The sequence below is a fragment of the Bos grunniens genome, chromosome 2, assembly GCF_055505025.1.
Source record: "Bos grunniens cultivar Pamir isolate PY7600 chromosome 2, Bosgru_T2T1.0, whole genome shotgun sequence".
Classification (NCBI taxonomy): Eukaryota; Metazoa; Chordata; class Mammalia; order Artiodactyla; family Bovidae; genus Bos; species Bos grunniens.
Genome location: NC_141166.1, coordinates 8,976,191 through 9,001,812, shown reverse-complemented (window position 1 = coordinate 9,001,812; position 25,622 = coordinate 8,976,191). Strand labels below are relative to the sequence as shown.

The following is a 25,622-nucleotide window of genomic DNA, read 5'->3' as shown; positions in this document are numbered from 1 at the left end:
ACCACAGTCAGGCTCCATTCAGCGCCAACTTTCTGATTCATGGAGGACTGGTTTGAGTTTATCAAGGTGCAAGGCACAACTGCTTCCCCAATCGATGAGGGCAGCAGAGGAAAACTGGAGCATGAAAGAGTGGAGGAGGTCAGTCACGAAGGACTTCCAGATGTTTAGAACAGAGAGCTGGGGCCAGGACTCCCACTACGTCCCAGGCCAGACTTAAGGCAATGACCCACCTAGAAGACCTAATAAATTTAAAAGTGGAACAAACAGCTATAAAACTGGGACTCCCGCCCCCCCCAAGTCCTATGTGTCTAGGCGCAGGTGCACTGCTACCCAGCCTGGCAGAGAGTGCCCCACTCCCCACTGACTGGGTATGACCATGAGTCCCTTCACTGGTCTGGCCTAAGTTATCCCTTCTGTTTTGGGAGAATAAAAAACCCTGCCCATGTAAAAGACTGCAGAACGGGGAGCGGTTCAGACACTGGCTTTGGCTTCAGAGGGACCTGATTCCCAGTCTAGGCTTCCTGGCTGCATGGAAACCTCTCTGAGCCTCAGTTTTCCACATGTGCCGAATTCAGAAAGTTGTTCTGAAGTTCATCTCAGCCAATGTAGGTGGCTCAGAAAACACTCTCCCTAGGCCTGGATCCATGCAAGGGGCCGGGGGACCTGTGGCAATTGGCTGATGGGAGGACCTGTTGTGCAGGACCGGTCATATCATTGCAAAATGAAAATACAGGCCCCTTATTCAAAAAGTAGTGAAGAAATGTCAAGACAGGGATAGCAGGGCAGGAAGCCAAGGGCAAGGTCTGGGCGACTACACGGCTCATGGGCCCGGGAAGTTGGCCCCGTATGTGGGGACATCTGGCATGGCTCAGACTCGGTTCAGGTTGAGGGGCTGAGGCCCTGACACCCTGGCTTCCACTAGCAAGTGGAGGGCCACCCGCTCTCCCCGGGGCTGCAGCTGGGATCACGACCACTGGGCCCGGCCACGCTCGGTGGCCATCGGAGGCGGCATGAAAGACCAACTGTTCTCCACCTCGTCCTACCCCGTTTTTATCTCATGCCATGCACACAGCACATAGTTGATTTCTTTCCGCAAAGAGCTGCGCTTTTTTTTTTTTTTTTTTCTTTTCCAAGGGCAACGCTGGAAAGCCATGTGGCTTTTATTGCTGGCAGGAATGTCTGAGGCGTTCCTCCACCACCACATGAAATGGAGCCGTAATCTTCATCTGCGTAAGGCCAAAGCCCCCGGTCTCCTCAGAGCCATCGGCCTCTGAGATTAATTAAGGCTTCACAAGGACTGACAGTCATTAGAACCTTTTTGGGGAGGTGGAAAATCCCTAATGGGACTGGCTGGGCCCGGGAGCCACTGGGTGGGCGGGGGGGTGGGGGGCGGGAGGAGGGCCTGCAGTGGAGAGGAAACTACCCTGGACCAGAGTCAGTGGGCGGCGGTGAGAGGGGGTCCAAGGCTCTGCCCTTGGCCTAGGCTGTGACCTTGAGCAAGACCCTTCCCCTCCCCAGGCCTTGGTTCCGCCCCTTGATAAACGGGAGATTTGGATATGCTATCTCAGAACCCTGTGGAGACTGACATTATAAAATCCTGAATCCTGCCCACAATTCTCATGCCAGGATTCTAATTCTATTCCATGACTGTAACTTCAAGCATCTGATTCTGGTCCATGAGAACAGAGTGTGGTAGTCAGGAACGTGGGCTCTGCAGCCAGTCTGCCTGGTTGGAATCTGAGCACCACAGTTTCCCAGCTGTGTGTCCTTGGGCAACTTACCTAGCCTCTCTGTCTTTGGTTTTCTCACCTGTAAAAGGGGGTGATAACTGTACCTCTCCCATAAAAGTACTGGGAGGCATGGATGAACTTAACTGCCATCAGTAATGATGAACAATGCTCAGAAATGTAATCGTGTGATTGCAATCCTATCCCCCAAATTGGTTTGGCATACCGATTTCTTGGAATCCCATTCTTGCCACCTGCTTAAGGTTTGGAGACATGTTGAACCTGGAAACTCTCCTATCTTTCTTCTACTCTGCAAGAGGAAACAGCCACTCAGAGAGCCCTTTCCCTCCATGACTGCCAGAGCTGAAGCCCTGTGGTGGGACTAGGGGAGGGCCATGCTCTTCCTGGAAACCATCTTGGGCTGCAAGACACTGGGCTCTCCTCTGCCCCCAACAGAAGAGTCCTCTGATTTGATGGGTCCAAAAGCGGGTCATTTGGCACCCACCCATTGCCGTGGATGGAGGAAGGCCCTGTGACCAGCCAGCAGGGGGGAGACAGAGCCCAACTCTGCACCAAGAAGTCATGTTAGAAGGGTCTTTGAAGGACTTCCCTGGCAGTCTAGTGGTTAGGACTTGGCAGTGGCCTCGGGTTCAATCCCTGGTCAGGGAACTAAGATCTCACAAAAACAACAACAAAGAAGGGCCCTCAAGACCTTCTTGTTTGAACCTCTCAGGTTCTGAGACCCAGAGGAAATTAGTTATTTACTGTCTGAACCTCAACTTCCCCATCTGTAAAATGGAGAAGACAAAATCTCAACCCTGCAGAAGCATTGTGAGGGTTAGTGATAACTGAGGTAGCACCCCCAGCACACGGCAGGAGTCTAATCAATTAGGGTAACTATTCATCATAGACCGAAGAGCTCTGCCAGAATTATTTCTGCTTTATAGATGACCATGGGCTTCCCTGGTGGGAAGCTCAGCACTAAAGAATCTGCCTGCCAATGCAAGAAACAGGGGTTTGATCCCCAGGTCGGGAAGATCTCCTGGAGGAGGGCATGGCAACCCACTCCAGTGTTCTTGCCTGGAAAATCCCATGGACAGAGGAACCTGGCGGGCTACAGTCCATGGGGGTTGCAAGAGTCGGACACGACTGAGAGACTAAACAACAACAACAGATGACCAAAGAGAGGAAAAAGAGGGCAGTAGGAAGACCAGATCCGGGGGGGGGGAGCCGAAGCCAGAATCCACTTCCCCGGCCACTGATGGGGCCACCTCCTCTCCTCTGGCCAGGCTTGTGCTGAGACCAGCGCCCTGCCCTCCTTCCACCCTCTCCCTTTTGGAATCTGGGCATCCAGATGCCATGGGCATCCTTGCAAGGAAGCATGTCATTTCTCCTGGAGCAAGGGGTGGCAACCAGCCGGGGGGTGGGGGGGGGTGGGGTGCAGTGTGGTTCTGGCCCAGGGTTCCACCTGCGGGGTTCCAGCAGGGTGGGCGGAAGTCAGGCCACCCCACTTTGGGGGCCACGCCGTGCTGCCCCCAGCCTTGCCAAGTCCTCTTCTTTTTCGGTGACACGGGTTAAGTCTCTCCCCATTCTGGACCTCAGTTGTTCCTATCTGTAAATTGGGGACTACAGCTGAGTCAGCCTCCTCTCAGGTGGGTTAGTTCCGAGGTGAAAGGAGAGCGGGCAGTGGGTGGGCCTCAGTGGACAACTCCTGGAGCCCCTTCCCTGAGTCCGAAGGGTCTGCTCATTTCCCAGTCCACAGCTATTTAACAGATGTCATTGCCTCTAGCCCCCCCCCACCCTTTTGCAGTGAACCGTATTGAGGTCTTTCAGTATCCATCCATACGCCGGGCTCTTCCCGTTTCTTCATTTAACCAGTGCAAGGTCGGAGGGGGGAGGCAAGGAATGTACACAGCCATTTGGGGTGCCTCCTGTCCAAATTCTGAGTCAAACTGAGCTTTTAATCTGGTTCTGGTCCTCTTTAGCCAGAAAACCTTGGGCAATGTTCCTTTTCATTTAAACTGGCGTTAACACCTACCACAGACAATTGAGGGTTGAAAGACCACTTCAAGCCCAAACACAGTGCCGGTACATGGGAACGTCTCTGCTGACGTGGCTGTTACTGCTTTTCCACTTTACCATCCAGGGGACCAAGGTTCAGAGAGATGCAGGCCCTGGGCAGAAGTCCAACCAGCCAACGGCAGAGCCTGTAGCTGTGTCCTACCCACCGTCTTCTCCCCAGCTCCTCTCAGAATCTGGCCCTTTCCAAAAGAAAAAAAAATCTACAATTTGAGAGGACACCTGTCTTCCTGCTCCAGTCCTCTCAGCAGAAGCCTTCCTGAAAGGCTGCCCAGGGCGGGTGGCCTCAGAGCTGGATTCTCTAGGGTGAAGGCTCCCTGCCCTGAAGGTGACAACCCTTCAGCCACATTATTGTCTTTCATGACCCTTTCTCACTAATTATATATGTATATTTTATTATATAAATATTAATATTCCCTGGTGGCTCAGACAGTAAAGAATCCACCTGCGATGCAGACCTGGGTTCGGTCCCTAGGTTGGGAAGATCCCCTGGAGGAGGGCATGGCAACCCACTCCAGTATTCTCGCCGGGGGAATCTCCATGGACACAGGAACCTGGCGGCTACAGTCCATGGGGTCGCCAAGAGTCGGACACGGCTGAGCTACCCCCACTACCGGATAGCATATATATTAATATTAAAACTTACATATGTGTAAATGCATATATCTGAAATAAGGATGCAGACAAGCCCTAGTTTAATTAGCACAGTTGCTTTCTTATTCTTGCACATAGAACAACTGATGGTATATCTGATTTGGTGAAGTACAATACCCGTCCCCTTCAGGTTGTAAAATGGAACCATCAGAACAACCTCCGTTCACAGTAGAGGAGACTGAGGCAAATCGAGGGACAGGAATGTTCCTCCTGGAGTTCCAGGGCACAAGGCATGAAACAGGTTTCCCCATGGTTCCCTCTGGAGTGGGGGTGTGGAAGCCAGGTTGGGAGACGTCATTAGCTTCTAGCTGACAGTCCTCTGTGTTATTCACTGGACTAGGGCTCCTGGGAGCGGCTCCAGGGAATAAAGGGAACAACCACCTCCCGGGGAGGGAGAGGGGGCTAAGGCAAGTTTCAAGTTAGGAAAGTGTCTGCCTGTGGGGAGGTAGGGGGCGGGACCAATGGGTTTCCTGAAGGAGGGTCTGAGAGCCCAGGGGAAGGTGAGTCCTCAAGATCAAGACATGGGTAGTCCTATGGTGGTGGCTGAAAACCCTCCTGCAAGCTGCCTCTGCCTGGAGGCAGTCCTTAGTTCCCCTGGGGACCCCACCACCACCTCCAGGAGAACCATCCGGGACAGGACCACCATGGACCAGGCTCTGACTCGGCAAGCTTTAAATGTGAGGACTGGATATTTCACAAACAGAAAATTTAAGGCCCAGAGAGGGGAAGGGACTTGCCAAAGGCCGTGTACAAGGGGTGATCAGGACTTATTTTTGAGCATAACAGTACCAGCTTGCATGGATGGAGCACCACCTATGTGCCAGGCGTGTGCCAAGCACTTTACGCATGATTCTAAGAGACCACTGTTATTACTCCCACTTCACAGAAGAAACAGATGAGGCTTGGACAGTTTTAAGCAATTTACCCCAGATCACGGTAGGTGGTGGAAGAATTCAGGCAGGGGAACCACAGACCCAAGCTCCTTCCACAGCCAGTGAACCTCTTAGAAGGTTTTCCAGAGCATCTGCATCCACTACCTGCCACAGACGGGGGATCCTCACCCCTCCCCAGGCACTGGGACTCCCTGGGAATCAGACTCACTCTCAGAAGCTCTCTGGTGGGAGGGGAGACACGTGCAGGCACCTCACTGCCAGGAACGCAGCTGAAGCCCCTCCTAAACACCCTCCAGCAGCAGGAACAGGGCACCCAACACGGGATCATTCTGACTCCCTCCCCCTGGGGAAGGAGTGTCTCCCAGAACCCAGACTCTGCAAGGCCCCAGGTTATGTTTCTATTTACCTAGCTCTGGGCCAAGGTAGGTCCGCACGTCCTGGCTTCCTCTCCCTGTTGCAGACAACCTGGCATGCCCTTAGATGGGGGCTATTCGACAGTGTCTGTCAATGGGTCCCAGAGAAGAAGAAGGGATCGTCCACACAAGATGGTGAAGGGAGAGATATCTGTGGGCCCCAGGGCGGGAAGTAGATTTCCAATTGAAACTGTCTTTTGAAAATGGGGAGAGACAGGGTGGGGAGAGGAGAGAGAGGTGTGATGCTAGGTCTGTCAGTCTAGGGTGGGGACAAAAATGGGTTGGTCTTAGGTTGAAATTGGGACCGAGTTGGTCTGTTCTTGTGTGTGCTCCTCCCCCCTGGGTTCCCCCGAGAACAGGACAAGACTGCGCACGTCTACCAGAGAGAACGTTCTGCAGGGGGTCAGAGGGTGCCGGAATGCTCCGAGGTCTGAGATAAGGCACAGAGCGTCCACGTCCATGGGGGGCGGGGAGGGCAGCCTTCGATCTACCACAAAGCCACTGGTTTGTCCGATATGTGGCCGCACAGACGGTGAGGAATCGGGTGGGAGGGCGGCTTGTAGGAGCCGGCCGGTGGCGCCTGGTGCACATCTGTGCCCAGAACCTCCGCGGCTGGCAGAGTGCAGGCGTCAACTAGCGGTGGGTCCCGGGACTGCTCCTTGCCCCGCGGCCCCGGCGATCTCCGGCTGGGGACCCAAGTGTCTACAAACCCAGGTTTCCTGGTTCAGGCGCCCACCGGCAGCGAGCGCCTTTCTCTTGGGCTGGAGCCGTGCGGGCACTTGTGGCCAGGTGCTAAGACCCACAGGAGTCCTATCCTCAGGAAACCCATTTGTAAACCGGCCGTAGGACGAGAGGGAGAAATCAGGCGGAGAGACCAGGAAGGGAACGGCTGCAAACCAAAACCACTCAACAAATCGAATTTACAAACCCCAGATGCAGCGGGTCCTGACCCCCAAAGCCGCTCCGGGGCAGCATAGAGTCACCCGCCCTTCCTGGCCCCGGGCCCTACCTGGACAAGACAAGGTGGGCCTTTGCAGAGGGAAGCTCCCAGAGGTCGGACGCCCCAAGGCCCCTGTTCCTCACTTTCCTCCAGTTCTGCAGCCAGTGCCAGCGCTCCAGAGAGTGTGCAGGCCCCTCCTGGCGATCTGCAACTAAGTACAGGCTCTATAAAAAGGTCCAGCGAGGGACCTTCGTTGTCCCCGCTCTCTAAATGGTCTGAGGGGGACTGGTGTGAGGCTCTGACAGGGCTGAGGACCAGCTCTCCAGGTGGTCGAGGTTGGGTCAGGTTGGGTCGGTCTATCCTAGACCCGATACAGGGCTTGATTTCGTTTGGCAAAGACTAAGTGGCCCGCGATGGGTCAGATCCAGGGCGAGATCTTGCTGACGCCATCGGATCCTATGTTTCTCCGCTCGCTCCCGAGGCTTGGAATCCGTCGTTTTGCACCTGTCCAGGGCCGGAAACAACGAATATCCAACCCGATCTCCAAAACGGCGGGCAGACTCTGAACGCGTTCGTTTCCCAGACTCCAGGGGGTCCATCTGGGGCGATAATCCAGAGCGAATGGGGGCTTGATCTTTCCAGTCCTCCTCCTCTGTGTAGCCTGTCCCTAGGCCCGCTATCCCGGCGTAAGAGGCTGGAGAGGGGATCGTTTGCCTGTTTTGCCTCCGGGAGCGGTTGGGCCACGCGGTCGGGAAAGGGGAGAAGGGGAGAAGGGGAGAAGGAGCGAGGACCCCGGGCCGGCGAGCAGAAGGTGCCCCGGCAGAGCTGTCTGCGTTCTTGCCGCAGGGCCAGAGCGCACTGCCCGGGAAGACGTGGGCGTGGACCCGCGTGGGCCAGTTTGCATACACCGGGTGGATGAAAATTCCCTGCTTTGGAAGCCGGGGCCCTTATCCTTTGCAGCCTTTCCCGCGCGTTCTCTGCACGGTTTCCTTCTCATCACGAATTCTGGTCCTCTCCTACGAAGCAGGACGGCGTTTACATGCCCGCGGGGGGTTGGGGCTTGGGGGTTGGGGGAGCGATGGGGGAGTGGAAACGCTCGCGTTTTTCAGGCACCGTCGTGTTTTTCAAAGAGCCATAGGCCGACGACGCAGCGAGGCCTGCGCGATCCTGAAAGTCATTTTTGGAGGGGAGAGCGGAGAGGAATGGTGTTACTCGCCCCCACGCCGATGCGGGCACGGAGGGGACACTCTTCTCCCTGGCCCCGGGCCGCGAGGAAAGTTGCGCACGGCTCAGTGCTGCAGAGGCCTCTGGCTGGTGAGCGTCATCTCGTGTGCGGTGGAGTTTCTGGGGTCAAAATAATTTGCGGGACAGGTAGGGGCAGGGAAAAGGCACTCTGGGGCCGCTACCCGCTTGGTGTTACCGGACTTGAGGTCCGCCCCCCCCTTCCCCGCGCAGTCCCCATCTTGGGGGTGGGGGGTGCAAGCTTCACAGGCCGAAAGCAGCTGGAGCTGGGGAGGCCTGGCTGCCGGCGGCCGGGAAGGGCACCCGAAGAAGCTGGGGGTGGGGGGCGGGTGGTGGCAGGAAGGACTAGACGTTTTAAACAAATTCTCAGCCTCGGCTCCAGCTCCCAGAACTCTGCAGGAGCCCAGGGCTGTCGCGCAGGGAGTCGGGGGGCCCAGACCGGACCCCGGGCGCCCTCCCCGGGCGGAGCCTTCCGCCCCTCCCCGTTGGGCGGCCTTCGGCGGCCCCCGTTCCTCCCCGGCAAGCGCAGCCGAGGTGCCCGCGATGGGGGCTCCCATTGGCTGCGCTACGCGTCGCTCGGGCCGGCCCCGCCCTCGCGGGCCCCCGGGGGTACTAACCCCGCGCGGGCGGCGGCGGCGGCGCGGCCACTCGGTTCTCGAGGATTTTGTTCTGGGGCTGCGGCCGCCCACTCGGTGGGGCGGCCGCGAGCGGGCTGCGGACGGCGGGCGGGCGGGCGGCGGGCCCCGCCGCAGCCTGAGCGAGGCCGCCGGGACCGCCGCGAAGAGCGGCCGCACGCGGGCCGCGCTACACCCCCAAGATGCGGGACTAGCGGGCCGGGCCAGAGGCGCGGCCGTCGGGGGGGCGGTGAGGCCTCGCGGCGGGCGTCCCCGGGCGCCGCCCCCCGCCACCCCACCCCATCCCACCCCACGCCCCGGCGCCCTGAGGCCCCAGCCCGGCCGCTTCTGCTTTCCCGCTTCTCGCAGCGGCAGCAGCAGCAGCGGCCGCGGAGGAGAGGCGCCCGCGCCGGCCGCCCCCGGGGGAGCCGAGCCGCCGCCGCCGCCCGCCCGGCGCCCTGACGGCCGCTGTTATGCGTATTCCTGTAGACCCGAGCACCAGCCGCCGCTTCACACCTCCCTCCACGGCCTTCCCCTGCGGCGGCGGCGGCGGCGGCGGCGGCGGCAAGATGGGCGAGAACAGCGGCGCGCTGACCGCGCAGGCGGCCGTGGGCCCCGGCGGGCGCGCCCGACCCGAGGTGCGCTCGATGGTGGATGTGCTGGCGGACCACGCGGGCGAGCTCGTGCGCACAGACAGCCCCAACTTCCTCTGCTCCGTACTGCCCTCGCACTGGCGTTGCAACAAGACGCTGCCCGTCGCCTTCAAGGTGAGTGCGGGGGAGGCCCTTCACCCCCGGGCGGGAGGACACCGGCCAGGCAGCTCCGGGCGTCTCCGCTGCAGGAGTCAAAGCCCCGGAAAAGGGAGGGGAAGGGAGGCTCCCGAAAGACCCCAGGGGTGAGAGCCCGGCCGCCGGGCCCCCCGGAGCTTTTGCGCGCTCCACCCGGGGACTTGGGCATACACTCTAGAATGCACCCGGCACGGATGACTTTTTAAGGGCTTTGCCTTCTTCGGTCTTGGGGTGGTGGAGAAGAGGGGCCCTGCGGAGAGACCGTTGATGCGGAAACGGGCGGATGGGGTTTCGCTCTTCCCCAACCGGATCTCTCGGATACAGCCCTGCGGGCAGCGAGCAGGGCAGAGAGGAGCCCTGGGACCCGGGCGAGGACCCCGGAGGCGGGGTGCGGAGGGTGGGAGAGGGCCTACCCTCCCCTGCCCGCACCCCTCCTCCTGCACGGCTCTCAGAAAACACTTCCTGCTCACACCGTCAACTCCTGGCTTCTGAAATTTTACACCGGGAGGCTCCAGGCCGTGATGGGGGGCCCTGAACCCTAAACGATTGCTGGCCGGGAACCCGAATGTCAGACCGAGATTGGGGGAGGGGGGCGGTGCGCTCCCACCCCTGGCAGCCCCTAGTAGCCATCCCGAGGAGCTTTTTTCTCTTTGCTGGGGAGTAGGCGACTGTTTCATTTTCATTTTTTTTTAAGGGGGCAGCGAGATGAAACGAAAACGCCTTGGTTTTCCCCTAAACCTCTCACAGCTGCCGTGAGAAAGGGCAACGCAGGAAGGGCCAGCGGCTGGGGGTGGCGGGTGCCCAAGGTGGCTGGAAACAGCGGCTCCTGGCAGCCGAGGCCGTCTTCGGTCCCATTAAGACGCCTCCAAATTGGAAAAAGGGATGAGTGGCTCTTTGAGGTCTCCCGGGTGACATCTTAAAATACCACTGGGGAAAATCTCCCGGGGAGGAGGGGGAGGGGGAGGCCCGTGTGACTTTAATCCTCAGATCGGAGGTTTTACTGTCACTTGGAGCTTAAAAGGAATCTTTGAAATTAAAAGAAGACAGGATGTTGACAGGAAATCTGGCCTTTTTAATCAGACCCCAAACATTTTCTCCTTGAAATTTTTACCATCTGGATCCCTAGTCCCTGCACGCGGTGGCCACGTTTAAATGGCTGTGACTGCCTTTGCAGTCTGATTTCCTTTGCAAAAGGCATCTGCCTCTCCACGCTCCTTGGGGCCTGGGGTGGGGAAGACTGTGTTAGAGGGGCATCTCCACCTTCATTTTGCAATTCCCCAGCAGGTGCATCCTCCTGCTATCAGAAGCCCCTCTCTCACTTTAAAGGGGATTTCTGGGCAGCCCCTCTCAAAACAGCAGTTAGTTTTGCGTTTTGCATTTTCCCTGCATAACGAATTCAGGCTCTGCAGAGGCAGATAAACTGGGCCTGGGCCGCATTTCGGGGCCCCATTTCATACCCCAAAGGGCTCTTGCATTAATTGAATGTGGGGGAGCAGTCCCGTTATTGTTGTTGTTGATATTATTTTCACTCAGAGTCTCGGTTGCTAGGAGCATGTTGATTCCTCTTTTGCTCAAGCTGAAGGGAAGAGAGGAACTGCACCCCAGGACATAGCGGCTGTGCTCATTCCTCGCTTTCACTTAGGTTTCATTGCATTGAAAGGATCAGTTCTTCGGGACGTGACTTAACCAGTTGATGTAGGATTTGGGTGTGGAAAGTAGAGATTTTTGCCTTCTGATTTTTGTGGTATTGGGGGTGGGGGCGCAAGTGTCTATTGTTTTTAAGCCTCTAATCCACCCCCACATTTGAAAAATCCGCACTGCGCCTGGGCCGCGTAGGGGAGCTGCTGACCCTGCCCCTCCCCTTCTTTCGCTGGCCTCTCCTACCTGCCTAAGCTGTCCCCCTGCCCCCGTGCCCTCAGGTGGTGGCGCTGGGGGACGTGCCGGATGGAACGGTGGTGACAGTGATGGCGGGCAACGACGAGAACTACTCCGCTGAGCTGCGCAACGCCTCGGCCGTCATGAAGAACCAGGTGGCCAGGTTCAATGACCTCCGCTTCGTGGGCCGCAGTGGGCGAGGTGAGCGGAAGGGCGACTTTGGCGATGGCAGAGGCGCAGGGAAGTAAGCTGAGAACGAGGTTTTGGGGTCCTTGCAGAAGCCCTCGAAGCAGGTCTCCAGGCCCAGCTCTGTCCAAAACAGCAGTTTGGAACTCCTTAAGGTGTTTCAGACCCTTTTGAAGACGTGGAGAAAGTTAGGGTCCTTGGCCAGAAAAGACACAGTTTTCTTCCCGTTTCTGGGGTTTACTAACTTGTGAAGCCTTCTGCGTCTCCCCTCTTTCCCAATTAAGCACCTCAGCCTCACAAAAGATGCTGGGAGATCGTGGACCAACAAGCTCAAAATGGGGCCTCGTGGGTCTTTATGGCGTGGCGCTTTACTTAGAAGCTGGTTTAGACAAATCCTTGGTCTTTGGGGCCCCGAACACCCCAACCACTCTCTCCACTGGGGTGGAGTCTCCCCGACACTTTGAGGCTGCCTCTCCCCAGCTGTGGTCTCCCGAAGCCACAGTTTCGCCAGCCCCTTTGAACCTTAAGGTGGTTTAGAAAAGAAAAAAAAAAAAAAAAACGAATGCAGTGCAGGATGCTGGGTGCTGGAAAGCAGAGCTTGAAGGCTGCCATCTCCCACTCTAGAAACAAGGCTGGTGTGCCACCCTGCCTATCTGATCTTCCTGGGGCATTATGAGGGAAGGCAGGACCAGACGCCACTGTGGCTGCCGCCAGGGGCTGTTGAGTGGGAGGCGGCTGGGACCTGAAACCCCATCATCACTTCTGGATTAAGAAATCCTAGAACCCCGGCCGGGGCGAAATGGAGACTTAAGGGCTTGCTGGCCCTTTAAGACCAGGCGGCCGAAAAGCTAAAAGCGGAGAGTGTCCTTTCCAGGCAACCAGCCGACCCCTCCAGCTTGTTAAGAAAGCTAGCTAGGTTCCCTCTGCTTCCAGTCTCCACAGAGGCTGAGGCAGAATTGTACTTTTCATCACCAATAAACAAGACCTTCTTAAGGTTTTAGTTCCCTCTGAGCCGCCAGCCCAGCTCGGAAACGGGCATCTGGGCACCATTTTTTCCTCTCCAGCCGTTCAATGTATACATACAAATGTCAAACATATTTTGACTTTTCAGCATTAATTAAAACCAGGGCATTATTTGCATGTAATAACTGTTTACTTGTTACTTTTTTATGAAACTGAAATAGTTTACATTCTTTCAAACATTTCCTGTTCCTGTTGGCTCCCTTCCCCACGCACAGATTTCTTTCAAACGTTGCCCTTAACTGGTTGCAGGTTGATGGATGGAAAATGTTTGCTTTTATGAATTAAGCTTTCATTGCTGCTCCTAATTAGTCTCCAAGCCCCCTTTGTCATTCCCAGTCTCTCAAGCCTTTTGCAACTTAATCCCAGCCCTAGCCCCAAGTGGAGAGTCGGGCCACTGGTCGGCGGGGGCTCGTTCGGGTGCGGTTGGGTGCGGTTGGGTCTCCGGCGGTGGCTGGGTCCAGCAGTGGCTGTGGAGGCCCCCTGGAGCTGCAGCAGAAGGGGCAGTCAGTGCTGGGAGCCCAGCGAAGCGTCAGGAGTGTCCCCCACTCCCTCTCCTGGAAAGTGACAAATTGGTTATTCTGTGTGTTCCTGAGACCTCACCTGGCCATCCCCTCCACTGAAAATTATTTCTTGGTAGTATTTATACCCACAGACCTGCACCCACCCCGCAAGGCCCACAGAGCGGGAGCTAGGTTTCCAAAGCATCATTCAGCCGCGGGCTCTTGGAGGAGGCACTGTGGAGGGAGGCTGGGATCCTGACTCTGGGAGGTGCAGGAGGTGGAGTTTACAAACTCCATTCTCTCTCCAATCTCAGTGGTCCTAGGAGGCAGAAGAGGCCTGAGTGGGAGTTCCGATGCCCATGGAACTCGATGAGCCTTGCAGACCTCGGAGGCTCATCAGTCAGCCTGGGCTTTGCGACCAACCAACCCGGTTCCAGTCCCAGCTCTGCTGGTGACTGGCTGGATAACACTGAGCAAATGGCTTACTAACCTCTGTGTGTCTCGGTTGTTGCCTCATCTGTAAAATGGGGCAATACTCGTACCTCCCTTGTGGGATTTCTTAGAGCATTAAGGAAACTGGTACTAGTGTATCGGTTGGCACCTGCTGAGAACGGGATACAGGTTAGAGACTGTGTTACTTCAGGTGCCTGGGACTGGAGGAGACCTTTGAAGTCTCTTTGAGTGGTGACAGTCACTGATTCTCTGATTATGGTGTGGTTTGGGCGGGGGTGGGGGAAAACCAGAAGATGTGAATTGTTGAGTGGGAGAAGTGGAGGCGGCTGGCAGTGAGGAAGGAGGGCACAGGGGTCCTGTGGCATGCAGCCACACCTCTGCTGCGCCCAGCCTGCCCATTGGGAAATTCCCTCCCACGAATGCATCGGTCATTGACACAGACAGTTTGGGCCACGTTAGGAATCAGGACAGCCTGGGGTTTGGGACTCCAAGCCTTTCTCTGGCTCTCTGACTTCTGCCAGAACTTAAGAAGCCGGATGGAAACTTCTGTTCATCTCCTTGCTTTTTATCCCTTGATCCTGCCTTAATTCTAAGAAAGAGATTTCCTTGCAAGACATATACACAGAACTACCACAGAGCTCTCATGATAAGCCTGAAAGTGTAAACCAAGAGAAGAAAGGGAAGGAAACCAAGTCATTCTCCTGCAGTGATTAGGGCTGATGTCCCCGCCCTGCCAGACGCAGCACCCCTTCTCACAGAAGATTTTTGCAACATGCCCTCTACCATCCTACGGTTGAAATGTGCATGATATCGTCGTAATCTATCCACCTATATGCATTCTCAAAATTGATATAATTCCATAACTCTAATGGAGAGAAAGGAAAAGTAACTTATCACAATGTATCTATTTGAATATGTAAATGTTGGAGCAGACAGACACTGTGGGGTGGATGGATGTTTGCACCTCTAGCGGAAGCCCTGTGACCTCCAACCCTACAGGCCAGGTGTACGTGACTCAAAGTCTGAATGTGGCACCGTCGCCAGGGTCACAATTTGCTGAAGCTGTGAGAAATTTTTGGCAAAACTCTGAGCAAAAATTTTTTGAAACAATTAAGGAACTATCTTCTTGCCTGGAAAATTCAATAGATGTTAAAAGAGTGCAAAAACTTCTGTTTTATGTAAAACTGAGTTAGGCTCATGGCTCAGAGACTGTCTGTAAGCTGCTTTTCACACAGAAGGAGTGAATAATCCATTGCCTTGTGCAGTGCTTGATATTTGTATCTCCCCACCCACCACATCCCACCCCTTGAGGACCACGCACCATAAACTCCCAAAATGGCCCCTAGTCAAAGCTGTGGTTTTTAGCTGAGCACCAAAGAACTGATGCTTTTGAACTGTGGTGTTGGAGAAGACTCTTGAGAGTCCCTTGGACTGCAAGGAGATCCAACCAGTCCATCCTAAAGGAAATCAGTAAATATTCATTGGAAGGACTGATGCTGAAGCTGAAACTCCCAATACTTTGGCCACCTGAGGGGAAGAACTGACTCACTGGAAAAGACCCTGATGCTAGAAAAAATTGAAGGTAGAAGGAGAAGGGGACAACAGAAGATGAGGTGGTTGGGTGGCATCACTGACTCAATGGACCTGAGTTTGAGTAAACTTCGGGAGCTGGTGATGGACAGGGACGCCTGGCGTGCTATAGTCCCTGGGGTCGCAAAGAGTCAGACACGACTGACTGGCTGAACTGAACTGAACTGAACTGAGGAGGGGGCTACTGGCCTAGGTGAAGATGAAAAGAACTGAACTGTCATGAACTGGTTAAAAAGAAACCTCAGTGTGTGGCAAGAAATTTGGAATGCGATTGTGGACACAGGCTTAGGGGGACCGCTGGTGGGAGAGGAGTAGATGGCTTCTTGGTCGACCCTGAACAAATCCAGAGGCCCCCAGAGATGCGTCCTCCCCCTGTCCATGAAGCCCCAGGGGCGGGGACTCGTTCCACAGGAACCCAGGCCTAGAGGGACAGAGACTTGCCCAGCACCACACTGCCAGACCTCACCACGTTCTGCTGCATTCAGCAACCGAAACCCGGGTCCTCTGGCGAAGTCTGGACGCCGTTCTCAGCCCCACAGAGCAGCAATCTCCAGACTAGGACTCCGGCCCCCACTTGCAGGGCCACCTGCCCACAGTCCAGGAGTTGCACCTTGATGTGCAAGTGAGCCTGGGATTCCTGCACAAAGTCCTCTCGGCTTCCTGCCCTTAAGAGACGGCTGGATGGGTTTGCTGCCAGGCACAGAGAGAGGCGAGGGGTGCTCTGGGAGATGGCTTCCCCCACCTCTGGTTCGCGGAGGTGGGGGGCGCAGCCTCCTGTGGCTCCTGACACCTGACCCCTCCCACTCCTGCTCCCAGGTCCCAGCTCCTCCCTCCCTCCTCTCTGTGGGTACCTGGGAAGGGTGGTGTCAGGCCTAGAAACTGGGAGGAAGCTGTTGAGGTGGGCTGGTGATGTCAGGGCTGGCCTGTGGCTTGCTGCCTAGTGGGGTGGAGTTTTTCACACCCAAGGAGTAGATGCTTAGGGTCATTGTGGCGGGTTAGGCTCCAGTAAGTGCTAACCTTTCCAGGTTCTGCTTGGTTATCGTGTGACCTGGCCAACTCATTGCCCTGCTGTGAGCCTCAGTTTTCTCATCTGTAAAATGGGAGCAGTAACCTCTGCCCTTAATTCATTTCACAAACATTCTTTGGGCACATGCTGTGTGCCAGATGCTGTCCTAGGGGCTGGGGACAGAGCAATGAAGACAAATATTCTGGCCCCCACTGAGCGTATCATCTACTTGTTCAGTTGCTCAGTCGTGTCTGGCTCTTTGCGACCCCATGGACTGCAGCACACCAGGCTTCCCTGTCCTTCACTACCTCCCAGAGTTTGCTCAGACTCCTGTCCATTGAGTTGATGATGCCTTTCGACCATTTCATCTAGTGGAGGGAGACAAGATAAACAAGTAGATGGATTATTAGCAGTAATAAACCTTAGGAGGAAATTCAAGCCTAGCAAGTGGAAGTGGGAAGGTCTGTGATGCTTCACAGTGAGCTTCTTAACCTTTCATCGCTCCAGGAACCCCTTTAACAGTCTCAGAATAGTGTTTTTCAACCTAGAGGGGTGGGATGGAGCGGGAGGTGGGAGGGAAGTTCAAGAGGGAGGGGACATATGTATACCTACGGCTGATTCATGTTGATGTGTGGCAGACATTTATACAATATTGCAAAGCAATTATCCTCTAATTAAAAATAATTTTTTTAGAAAGTGGACCATGAAAAAAAAAAGAATGAGATAAAATGCAAAGGATGGTGATGAAAGCCAATTAGATTAAAACACAGTTAGCAAAACATTTTTTTTTATGTGATAAATATGCTGTCTTGTTAGCCTGTTAAATAGCAAGATCTAGCAATGGGTTTGATGATGACTATGACTTTGAAGTTGTGACGTGCACAAAAGATATTTAAAGAAATCTGCACCGTCTGTAACGTGATATGTTAGTATCTGTGACGTCTGTTGGCGACAAGGTCACGGAGACTGCTGTCATGCCTCTGTGGTTTGTTGCCTACGTTCATCCTTCAGAGAGATGCTACATTCCAGGTGGAGGCTAGGGAAGACACAGTTGCTGTCCTTTTCTTTTTTTCCTATCGCACTTCTCAAGCCCGCTCAATTCTAAGAGGCGTGCCAGGATAAAAATGCCTCCTTTAGATGAAGTGACCCGGGAGGGCCTCCCTGGGAAGGTGACTTTTCAGTGACGACCGGAAGCAAGTGAGGTTAAAAGCAGAGGGCTTCAGTGATCTGGCGAGTGCAGGGACCCTGCAGCTCATTGGCTCTGGGCTGGCCACCTAAACCACCCTGGTACCAGGGAGGCAATGGGAAGGGTCAGAAGCCCAGTGACCTCTGGACAGTGCCTGACTGGTTAGGGAGAGGGTCCAGCAGGGAACGGACCTCAGAATGAGAGGAAGCAGTAATGGGGCAGAAGGGTCCCTGGGAGGGGGTGGGCGGAGAACCTGAGACCAAGAGACTTTCTGCACGCCCTGTTTCCAGAAGCCATGGAAGTGCCCCTGTGGTCTGAGAGTGAGGGGCCAGGCTAGTTTCTCTGGCCCAGACGCCAGGTCAGACGCAGGTGCATTTCCATCCCTGCCTCCAGCCGCCAGTTCTGGAAAGTTCCTCCACAGAGGCCCCTCTCTGCCCCAGTTCGAGTCACACCTCAATTTAAACGGCTACCCTTACCCTGCTCCTTCCCACACACACACACTCTCCCAGGCTCAGAAGCCCCCACTGGTGTGGCCCCAGCAGCCTGACTGGTTTTCTTTTTTCTTTTTTTTTTTATCCAAGTATCTTTGCTTTTAGGGGCTTCCCTGGTTGTGACTCGTGGAGTCGCAGAGTTGGACAGGACTGAGCGACTGAACTGAACTGGTAACTCAGACAGTAAAGAACCTGCCTGCAATGCAGGACACCCGGGTTCGATCCCTGGGTGGGGGAGATCCCCTGCAGAAGAGAATGGCCACCCACTCCAGTATTCTTGCCTGAAAGATCCAGTGGACGGGGAGCCTGGGGGGCTACAGTCCATGGTGTCACAAAGAGTCAGACATGATCGAGCGACTGACACACACATCCTTGCTTCACAGTGCTGTTAGTTTCTGCTGTAAAGCAAAGTGAATCAGCTATATGTGTACATATATCCCCTCTGTTTTTTTTTTTTTTTTTCCGGATTTCCTTTCCATTTAGGTCACTGCAGAGCATTGAGTAGAGTTCCCTGTCTATACAGTAGGTTCTCATTATCCTACTGCTGCTGCTGCTAAGTCGCTTCAGTCGTGGCTGACTCTGTGCGACCCCATGGACGGCAGCCCACACGGCTCCCCCGTCCCTGGGATTCTCCAGGCAAGAACACTGGAGTGGGTTGCCATTTTCTTCTCCAATGCATGAAAGTGAAAAGTGAAAGTGAAGTCGCTCAGTTGTGTCCGACTCCCAGCGACCCCATGGACTTCAGCCCACCAGGCTCCTCCGTCCATGGGATTTTCCAGGCAAGAGGACTGGAGTGGGGTGCCATCGCCTTCTCCTCTCATTATCCTAGTCTCTATTTTATACATAGTAGTGTGTATATGCCAGTCGTAATCTCCCAGTTCATCCCACCCACTCTTGCCCTGTGGTGTCCATACATTTGTTCTCTTTGTCTGTATCTCTGTGTCTGCTTTGCAAATAGGTTCACCTGTATCATTTCTCTAGAATTCACATATATGTGCTAATATACGCTATTTGTTTTTCTCTTTCTGACTTCCTTCGGTCCGTGTGACAGTCTCTAGGTCCATCCATGTCTCTGCAAATGGCACAGTTTTGTGCCTTTTTATGGCTGTTTTCTTTTGCGCTGGGTTGTCCTGTTTCTGGGGCTGGAATTTTCACTCCCATCACTGGATCATCAAGTACCAGCCATGCTAAGCTGGCTATTGGTCCCTCCCACCGACACACACTCCTCAAACTTTTGTCTCCCACCTGTGAAGTGGAAATGTGGAATTGGGTCTGCCTGTCCTGGATGGGTGTTGAGAAAATGAGGACAGCCCTGGGGGACGCAGGTGCACAGAGCCACTGGCCGCTGCCCTCGGGGGGTCCCCAGGCACGTAACTGGGGACCAGAGGTAGGGGTCTCAGAGGCAGAGCAGAAGGAGGCCAGTGTGACTTGGGGTTCAGTATCCTCGCGCACCCCCCACCCCCCAACCTCATATACCGTGGAGACTTTGATGAAATGGAGAACAGGGCAGGAAAGGGGACTCCAACTTCAGAAAAGGTGCTGGGAAAATTAGGTTGCCCTTTGAGGAAAAACCTTTACCTTCTACCAGGCCAACCGGTAAATCCCTAGAAGAATCAAAGAGCGATGTAAGAGTTCGAGAGGATGATATTGATCGAAGGTACCCTTTATCTGCTTGTTCCACGGGGAAACCTCCCCAAACATGAAAAGACAGGAGCAGTCACCAATCAAGAGGCAGAACTGAAAATGCAAATCAGCTCGGAGTCAGAAAGCGAAATCTAAGGGCCAGTGAAGTGGGAGACCGATTGCCACAAACAGGACAAGGAGAGTGTTAAGAAGCTTGCTAGAGAGCGGGGTGTGTGTGTGTGTGTGTGTTTAAGGCGTTAAAACCTTACAACTCTGGAAGACCGTGAAGCAGTCATTTGTGTTGGATGAGAACAGATGATAAACACATGAAACGTTTCAGTCTCACTGATAATAGAACAAAGGTGTTGAAGTTAAGAGCGTTTCAGAGATCTTCCGCCTTGATAGACTTGGTCCTGAAGATGCTGAGCACATCACAGTAGACTCGGCCCCATTCCGATCACCATGCTTCTCTCTGGAGAGTCATCTCACTGCGGAGATCAGGGCCCCTGAATCCATCTCAGCCCTCTGATGCGATGAAATCACTCACCGCTGCCTGGAGTCTAATCTAAGGAAATAAGCAGAGGTGTAGACAAAGATTTTTATAAACAGAAGGTCACTTTCCTTTTATTTTAAACGGTAACACAAAAATCATGATTTTTAAAGTTTTTTTTTCTCCTCCTTAGGAATTTTGAATGGAGACTTTTGGGGCCAAATGTCTATCTAAAAATAGAACAGAGTTCTGGAAATAACAGTTGTGTCTACAAATGAAATGTCTGTAGCTCCCAAATCAGTCCTTTTTCAAGCCCCAGTTGCACATGCCAATAAGAAATGAGCAGCAGCATAAATACCCAAGATAAGGAGACGGATAAATAAAAGATGAGGCTTCCATGAGTGGAAATATTTTGCAGCCATTAAAAATGAAGTTTATGAAGAATTTTTAATGACATAAGTGCTTATGATGTGATGTTAAGTGAACAGAAAAAAAAAAAAGAGGGTACGGAAATATTTACTTTAGTGTCATTTTTACAACTGTGTAAAAACACACACTCGCCCGAAAAGGGTTGCAGGAGAGAACAGTCAAATGTTAATAGTGTTTCTCTCTAGTTAGTGGAACTGTGGGTGGTTTCTTCTTTTTTTTGTATTTTCTGTATTCTCAAATTTTTCTCTAAAGGTTATGAATTATTTTCAGGAAAAAACATGTACCTATCCTGGCTCCCCTCCCCAAAATCCTGAGAGTCTCTGAGGAATAGCACAAAGGCCAAAAAACAGGGAAGAAATAAGCCAGGGAGGCCAGAACGCAGGGCAGGGGGAATGTGATCAAATGGGTGCCAGGCCTCCAGGGGGCCTTGAATGCCAAGCCCAGCAGCTTGATGTTCACTCAGAGCCCTCTCTTTACCTCGGGGTCACAGGAGAGAGACCCGGCCCTTCTGGAAGATGAGGGCTTCAGGCTGTTGTGAATAGCTTCCTGGTGCCAACCTCCTGCCTTTATTTCCGCCCCAGGTAAGAGTTTCACGCTGACCATCACCGTGTTCACCAACCCCACGCAAGTGGCCACCTACCATCGCGCCATCAAAGTGACCGTGGATGGACCCCGGGAGCCTAGACGTAAGTGCCAAAGCCATTGAGCCAACTGGGTTGGGGAGGAGGGCCCAGTGGGGTCACCAGAGTCAGGCAGATGGCACTGGATCCCTGGAGCCGTGGGGGACTGCAGTCCTGCCGCTCAACTCTGCACCCCGGCCTCCCTGCAGTACGTGCTGATGCTAAGCCTGGGGCTGTAGGAAGCCAGGCTGCAAAGGGGAGGTGATGGAATCAGCTTGACCTCCACCCTGCCACCCCGAGAGTTGACTGCCCATTGGGGGGAATATGGAAAGGAAAGAATGGAAAAGACTGCAGAGAGGGCATTGTGTGTTTGGGGTGGAGATGGGGCCAGGTTGGCTTGACTCCACCCCAGCTTCCTCTGCCAGCGTGGGAGGGAGGGAGCACGCGAAGCAGGTGCTGCTTGGGGTGCGAGGCCATATCCCCTCCTTGGAAACCCTTCCTTTGAATCTCAGGGTGTGACTTAAGTCTCATAGAGCCCAGACACTCTGACCCCAGGACCCACCTCTTGAGATAGGAATGCAGATCTGATTCCGCAAATGTTTATTGAGCACGTATTCTCTGCAGGGAGCAGGGCATCTGTGCATTTTAGCATCAAAGAAGGTTTCTGTTTCGTTGCTTCTGCCTGCTGGATGACCCAGAGTTTCAGATTCAGATTAGGGAAACCGGAGGAGCAGCTGCCACTGTGGGCCAGAGACCAGTGTTTCCTGAATGAATGAGGGAATGAATGAATGAAACAAAGAAGCAGCCAGTCATCTCTGGACTGGTTGCTTCCTGACCTCAGAGCAGAGCTCTTATGTGGACTGGCCCCGACTTGTGGCATGATCGATGTATTGAGGCCCTTTACAGTTTAGAAAACCCTCTCACATTTCTTGTCTCATGGGATTCTGAACCAGGGGGTCACTGGGTTCCCAGAAGGAGGAATCCAGCCCTGGGGATGTTGGGAACCTGGCCAGGGCCTCACACTGTCTTAGGTGTAGGGAGGTGCCCTGTCTTCCCACAAATAGCTTTCAGTTCCAATTCCAGGCCTAAGTGGGCCTGAGGAAGGAGGCTGGGAAGGCGCTGTGGCTGTGCAAGGGCAGCCTCAGTGAGGACCAGCCAGGCCTGGCCCTGGGCCACTCTCCCCTTGGGGAATCAGGCCTGGCCCCCTGATCTGTCCAGCCCACGCCAGCACCTGGCCACCGGGAAAGGGCTCAGAGCTGGGTCTTACAGCCCTGGAAGTGTTTCCCTGCAGGCTTGTCAAGGCCACCTCCTCTAACCCCCTCCACCCAGGCTCCTGATCACAGTCATCAGGCCCAAGTGATTCACCTCCCAGCTGGCACCTGCCCTGGCCAAATTCCTGCTGGTTCCTTCCTGCAGGGATTAGATGTGGATGGGCCCATGACTATGACCTTGGGCTTTGTGACTCAAGAGAAGTCTTGTCTCCTTTTTGGTCTTGGTTTTGTCATCTGTGAACGAGGTCAGTGACCCCAAGAGTCTCAAGGCGGTGATGTCTGGGAAGCCCTTGTGAGCCACAGGTGCCTGGTACAGAGAGCAGATTCTGACCCGGCTTGCCTGGCCGGGGGACCTTGGGGCAGTCCTTGACCTCTCTGCTCCTCGGCTGCCTCCTCCAGGAAGTGGGATGATACCTCCCAGCCTGCTGGCCAGTGATGGCATGTGGATAGTATCTGGCTGTAGCAGTGGGAGGGTCCTTGTGAGTCTCTGGATCCCCGGTGTTCTGTTAATCCTTGTTGTCTGGCTTCCCCTATACTCCCACCACCACCACCACCACCACCATTGGTCAATGGTTGAACCTTTCTTGGTCAGCAGCAGGGTGGCTGCTGAGAAACCCAGGTCATAGTAATAGAGGTATTGAGTCTCTGATGAAGGAGGTGCTGTTTTACTGTAAGTCTCCAGGGGCTGAATCAGGATGAATGGGAGCCACAGTTGGGCTCAGCATGATGCTGAGCACTGAGGAGCCACTCCATAAAGCGGCGAGCTTCCGTGCATAGAGGCCGGTGGGCAGGGGACTTGGAGCTTGATGGGAAGGGTCCCAGGACCCAGCCAATGCCTGGATCCCTCAGATTCCAGAAGGGTCCAATGCCTGGACCCGCTGTGTTCAGCCCTGCCCGGCCCAGAGCTGCCCACCCTCCCCAACTAAGGCCGCTGGATGAGGAAGGAGGCTCAGCTCTCTGCCCTTGAGAGCCCCCCAGTCGAGTCCTTGTCTGCTCGTCTCTCCCTAGGTCTCCCACACCTGAGACAGCCCCTTCCTGGGGTGAGCTGGTTGGGGCAGGGATGGCATAGTTGGAGGCAGCAAGAGGAAAGGAACGAAGCTGGGCTCTGAAAGAACCTGGAGTCAGAAGCAAGTCAGTGTGGGCCAGATCAGTGGTTTTAAAGCAGTTTCTTGAAACAAAATCTTGGTTGTTGTTCAGACACTAAGTCATATCCAACTTTGCAACCCCATGGACTGCAGCACTCGCCAGGCTTCCCTGTCCTTCACTGTCTCCAGGAGCTTGCTCAGATTCATGTCCATTGAGTTGGTGATGCCATCCAACCATCTTATCCTTTGCCGCCCTCTGATCTTAGCAGAAGCTCATTTATAGAAAAGGGCGAATGTGGGAGGTGGCCCTCCTGGTCTCCTCCCCTCTGCCCGGCCCTCAGGGCGGGTCTCCCCAGCACCCCTGGTTCCAGCTCCAACCTGGCCTGCACTCGGCCACCTTTGGACACCGCCGCCTCCTTTCTCAGCTTCCATTTCCCCACCTGTAAGTGGTCAGAGGCCGGCTCAGCTGCGTTTGGTCAGCGAGCGTTCCCGGGATGCTGGGCCCTTTGCAGAGTCTCTTTTGGGGAGGGCTGCGCTGTGCGCCACGTAGGATCTCAGTTCCCAGACCAGGGGTCAAGCCTGCGCCCCTGCAGTGCAAGTGTCTTAACCACTGGACTGCCAGAGAAGTCCCCCAGAGTCTCTCACCTGATCCTCAACTACCCCAGGAGGAGACATGCCGGCAGACAAAGCCGCTTGCCCCAGGGTGAGCTTCGGTACACCCTTGGGGCTCCACCCGGGGCTCAGGGAAGCCAGGGCTGCATGGAAGGGGCTTCCAAGCCCAGTGTGCTCATCTGTAAGGCAGGGATGGCGTTAGCTTGTGCTGTGGGGAGCTGTGAGCGTTGCATGAGTCTGTCGCTGACTGGCTCTCAAGACTCTCCTGATGGATGTTCGCCGGGTTTTCCTTCTGGGCTTTTCTCCTGCTTTGGGACCGCACCCCCACCCCAACCCCATGTGAGGGCTGAGCCTTCTGTGGGGAGGAATGGGAGTCGAGGCTGGTCCCGGGAGCCAGGGAGCGGGCGCCTTGCAGCTCCCCGAGGCCTGGCTGTGGGTTCTGTGGCTGGGTCGTTCCCCTCCGCTGCCCTGCAGAGCGTGCCCAGTCTGCAGCCAGGTGGCCAGCTGGGTTTGAAGGCTGGCTTGGTGGCTTCCTGCCTGTGTGGCCTTGGTTTCCGAGGTTCTCAGGGCTGGTGTCCCTCAGAGTCACCAGGGGCTGGTTACGAAGCAGGTGGAGCAGGATCCTGAAACATGGTGGCAGGCGGGGTCGTGCTCGAGCGGGCCTGGGCTGGACCACAGTTGGGAACTACTCACCCCATCTCCCAGGCTCACGGGTGTTGTACTTGAGAGGGCTTCCTTGGTGGTTCAGGCCATAAAGAATCTGCCTGCAATGCAGGAGACCCAGGTTCGATCCCTGGATCAGGAAGATCACTGGAGAAGGAAACAGCTACCCACTCCAGTAATCTTGCCTGGGAAATCCCAAGGACAGAGGAGCCTGGCGGGCTACAGTTGCAAACTCAGTTGCAAACACTGAGGTTGCAAAGTGTTGGACACAACTGAGCAACTAACACACACTTGGAAGGGTGGGGCACAGGTTCCTCACTGAGGCACCGGCCCATCTTGCCTGGGGCGGGAGTGGGGGTCGGGTCTTTTCTTCCCCAAAATATACATGGGATGATTTCAACAAATACTACTTTCCTGGGGCCCGACCCTGTATCAGGCATTGTTCTAGAAACTGAGGAGGCTGCACTGAACCCAACAGACCAGGTTCTGGCCCTCCCAGGTCTCACACACTTGGGGTGGGGAGAGATGGTAAGTCATGCTGCTATCACCACGGCCGTGAAGCCCAGATCTGACGTGTGACTGGGCCCCCTCCACCCTCCTCTCCTCCGCCTTCCTCTTTGCTTACCCCACTCTGGCCGCGCTGGCCTCTTGGCCTTTGCCCCGCTGTTCCCTCTACCTGGACATGCCTCTCCTGACAGCCCTGGACACACAGACATCCCCGTTCCCCTAAACTTCCTGTCTTTCGTTTTATTGTCACCTTCTAAGATGCTATATAGCTCACGCATTTATTTCACCTATTTTTCATCTTCCCTGATTACTGTTTGTGCCCCACCCCCACCCCAGGGGGGTGGGTGGTCCTTTGCTTTGCCAGACATTGATGTAGACCCTGGAACACAGACGTGAGCACGTCGTCGGTGTTCAGTAGGTAGTTGTTGAATGGATAAACGAGTTAAAACAAATGATTTAGCTAGATTTCTGGTAGTGAGAAGTCCTGCAGAGACAACCGAAGCTGGGGGAGGGGTGGAGCGAGCAGGGCTGGGACCCACAGGGAAGTGTCACCTCCTGAAGAGGTGATGTTGGAGCAGAGGCCTGAAGGAGGTGAGCACACAGCCACGGGGGCGGCTGGGAGCTAGAGACAGCATGGGCAGGCCAAGTGACCCTGAGCCGGC

The 25,622-nt window shown here is 54.8% G+C and overlaps 1 protein-coding gene across 3 annotated transcripts in view; it reads left to right on the top strand.

Moving 5' to 3' along the window:
* The window catches only part of RUNX3 (RUNX family transcription factor 3), a 64,776-nt gene that overhangs the window by 24,272 nt on the left and 14,882 nt on the right, over window positions 1-25,622 (top strand). For all 3 annotated transcript variants that reach the window (XM_086365219.1, XM_086365214.1, XM_086365222.1), the window contains exons 3-5: window positions 9,052-9,329; window positions 11,270-11,426; window positions 20,784-20,888. In XM_086365219.1, the coding sequence (XP_086221345.1) occupies window positions 9,052-9,329; window positions 11,270-11,426; window positions 20,784-20,888 (540 nt within the window). The remainder of the gene's footprint in view (window positions 1-9,051; window positions 9,330-11,269; window positions 11,427-20,783; window positions 20,889-25,622) is intronic.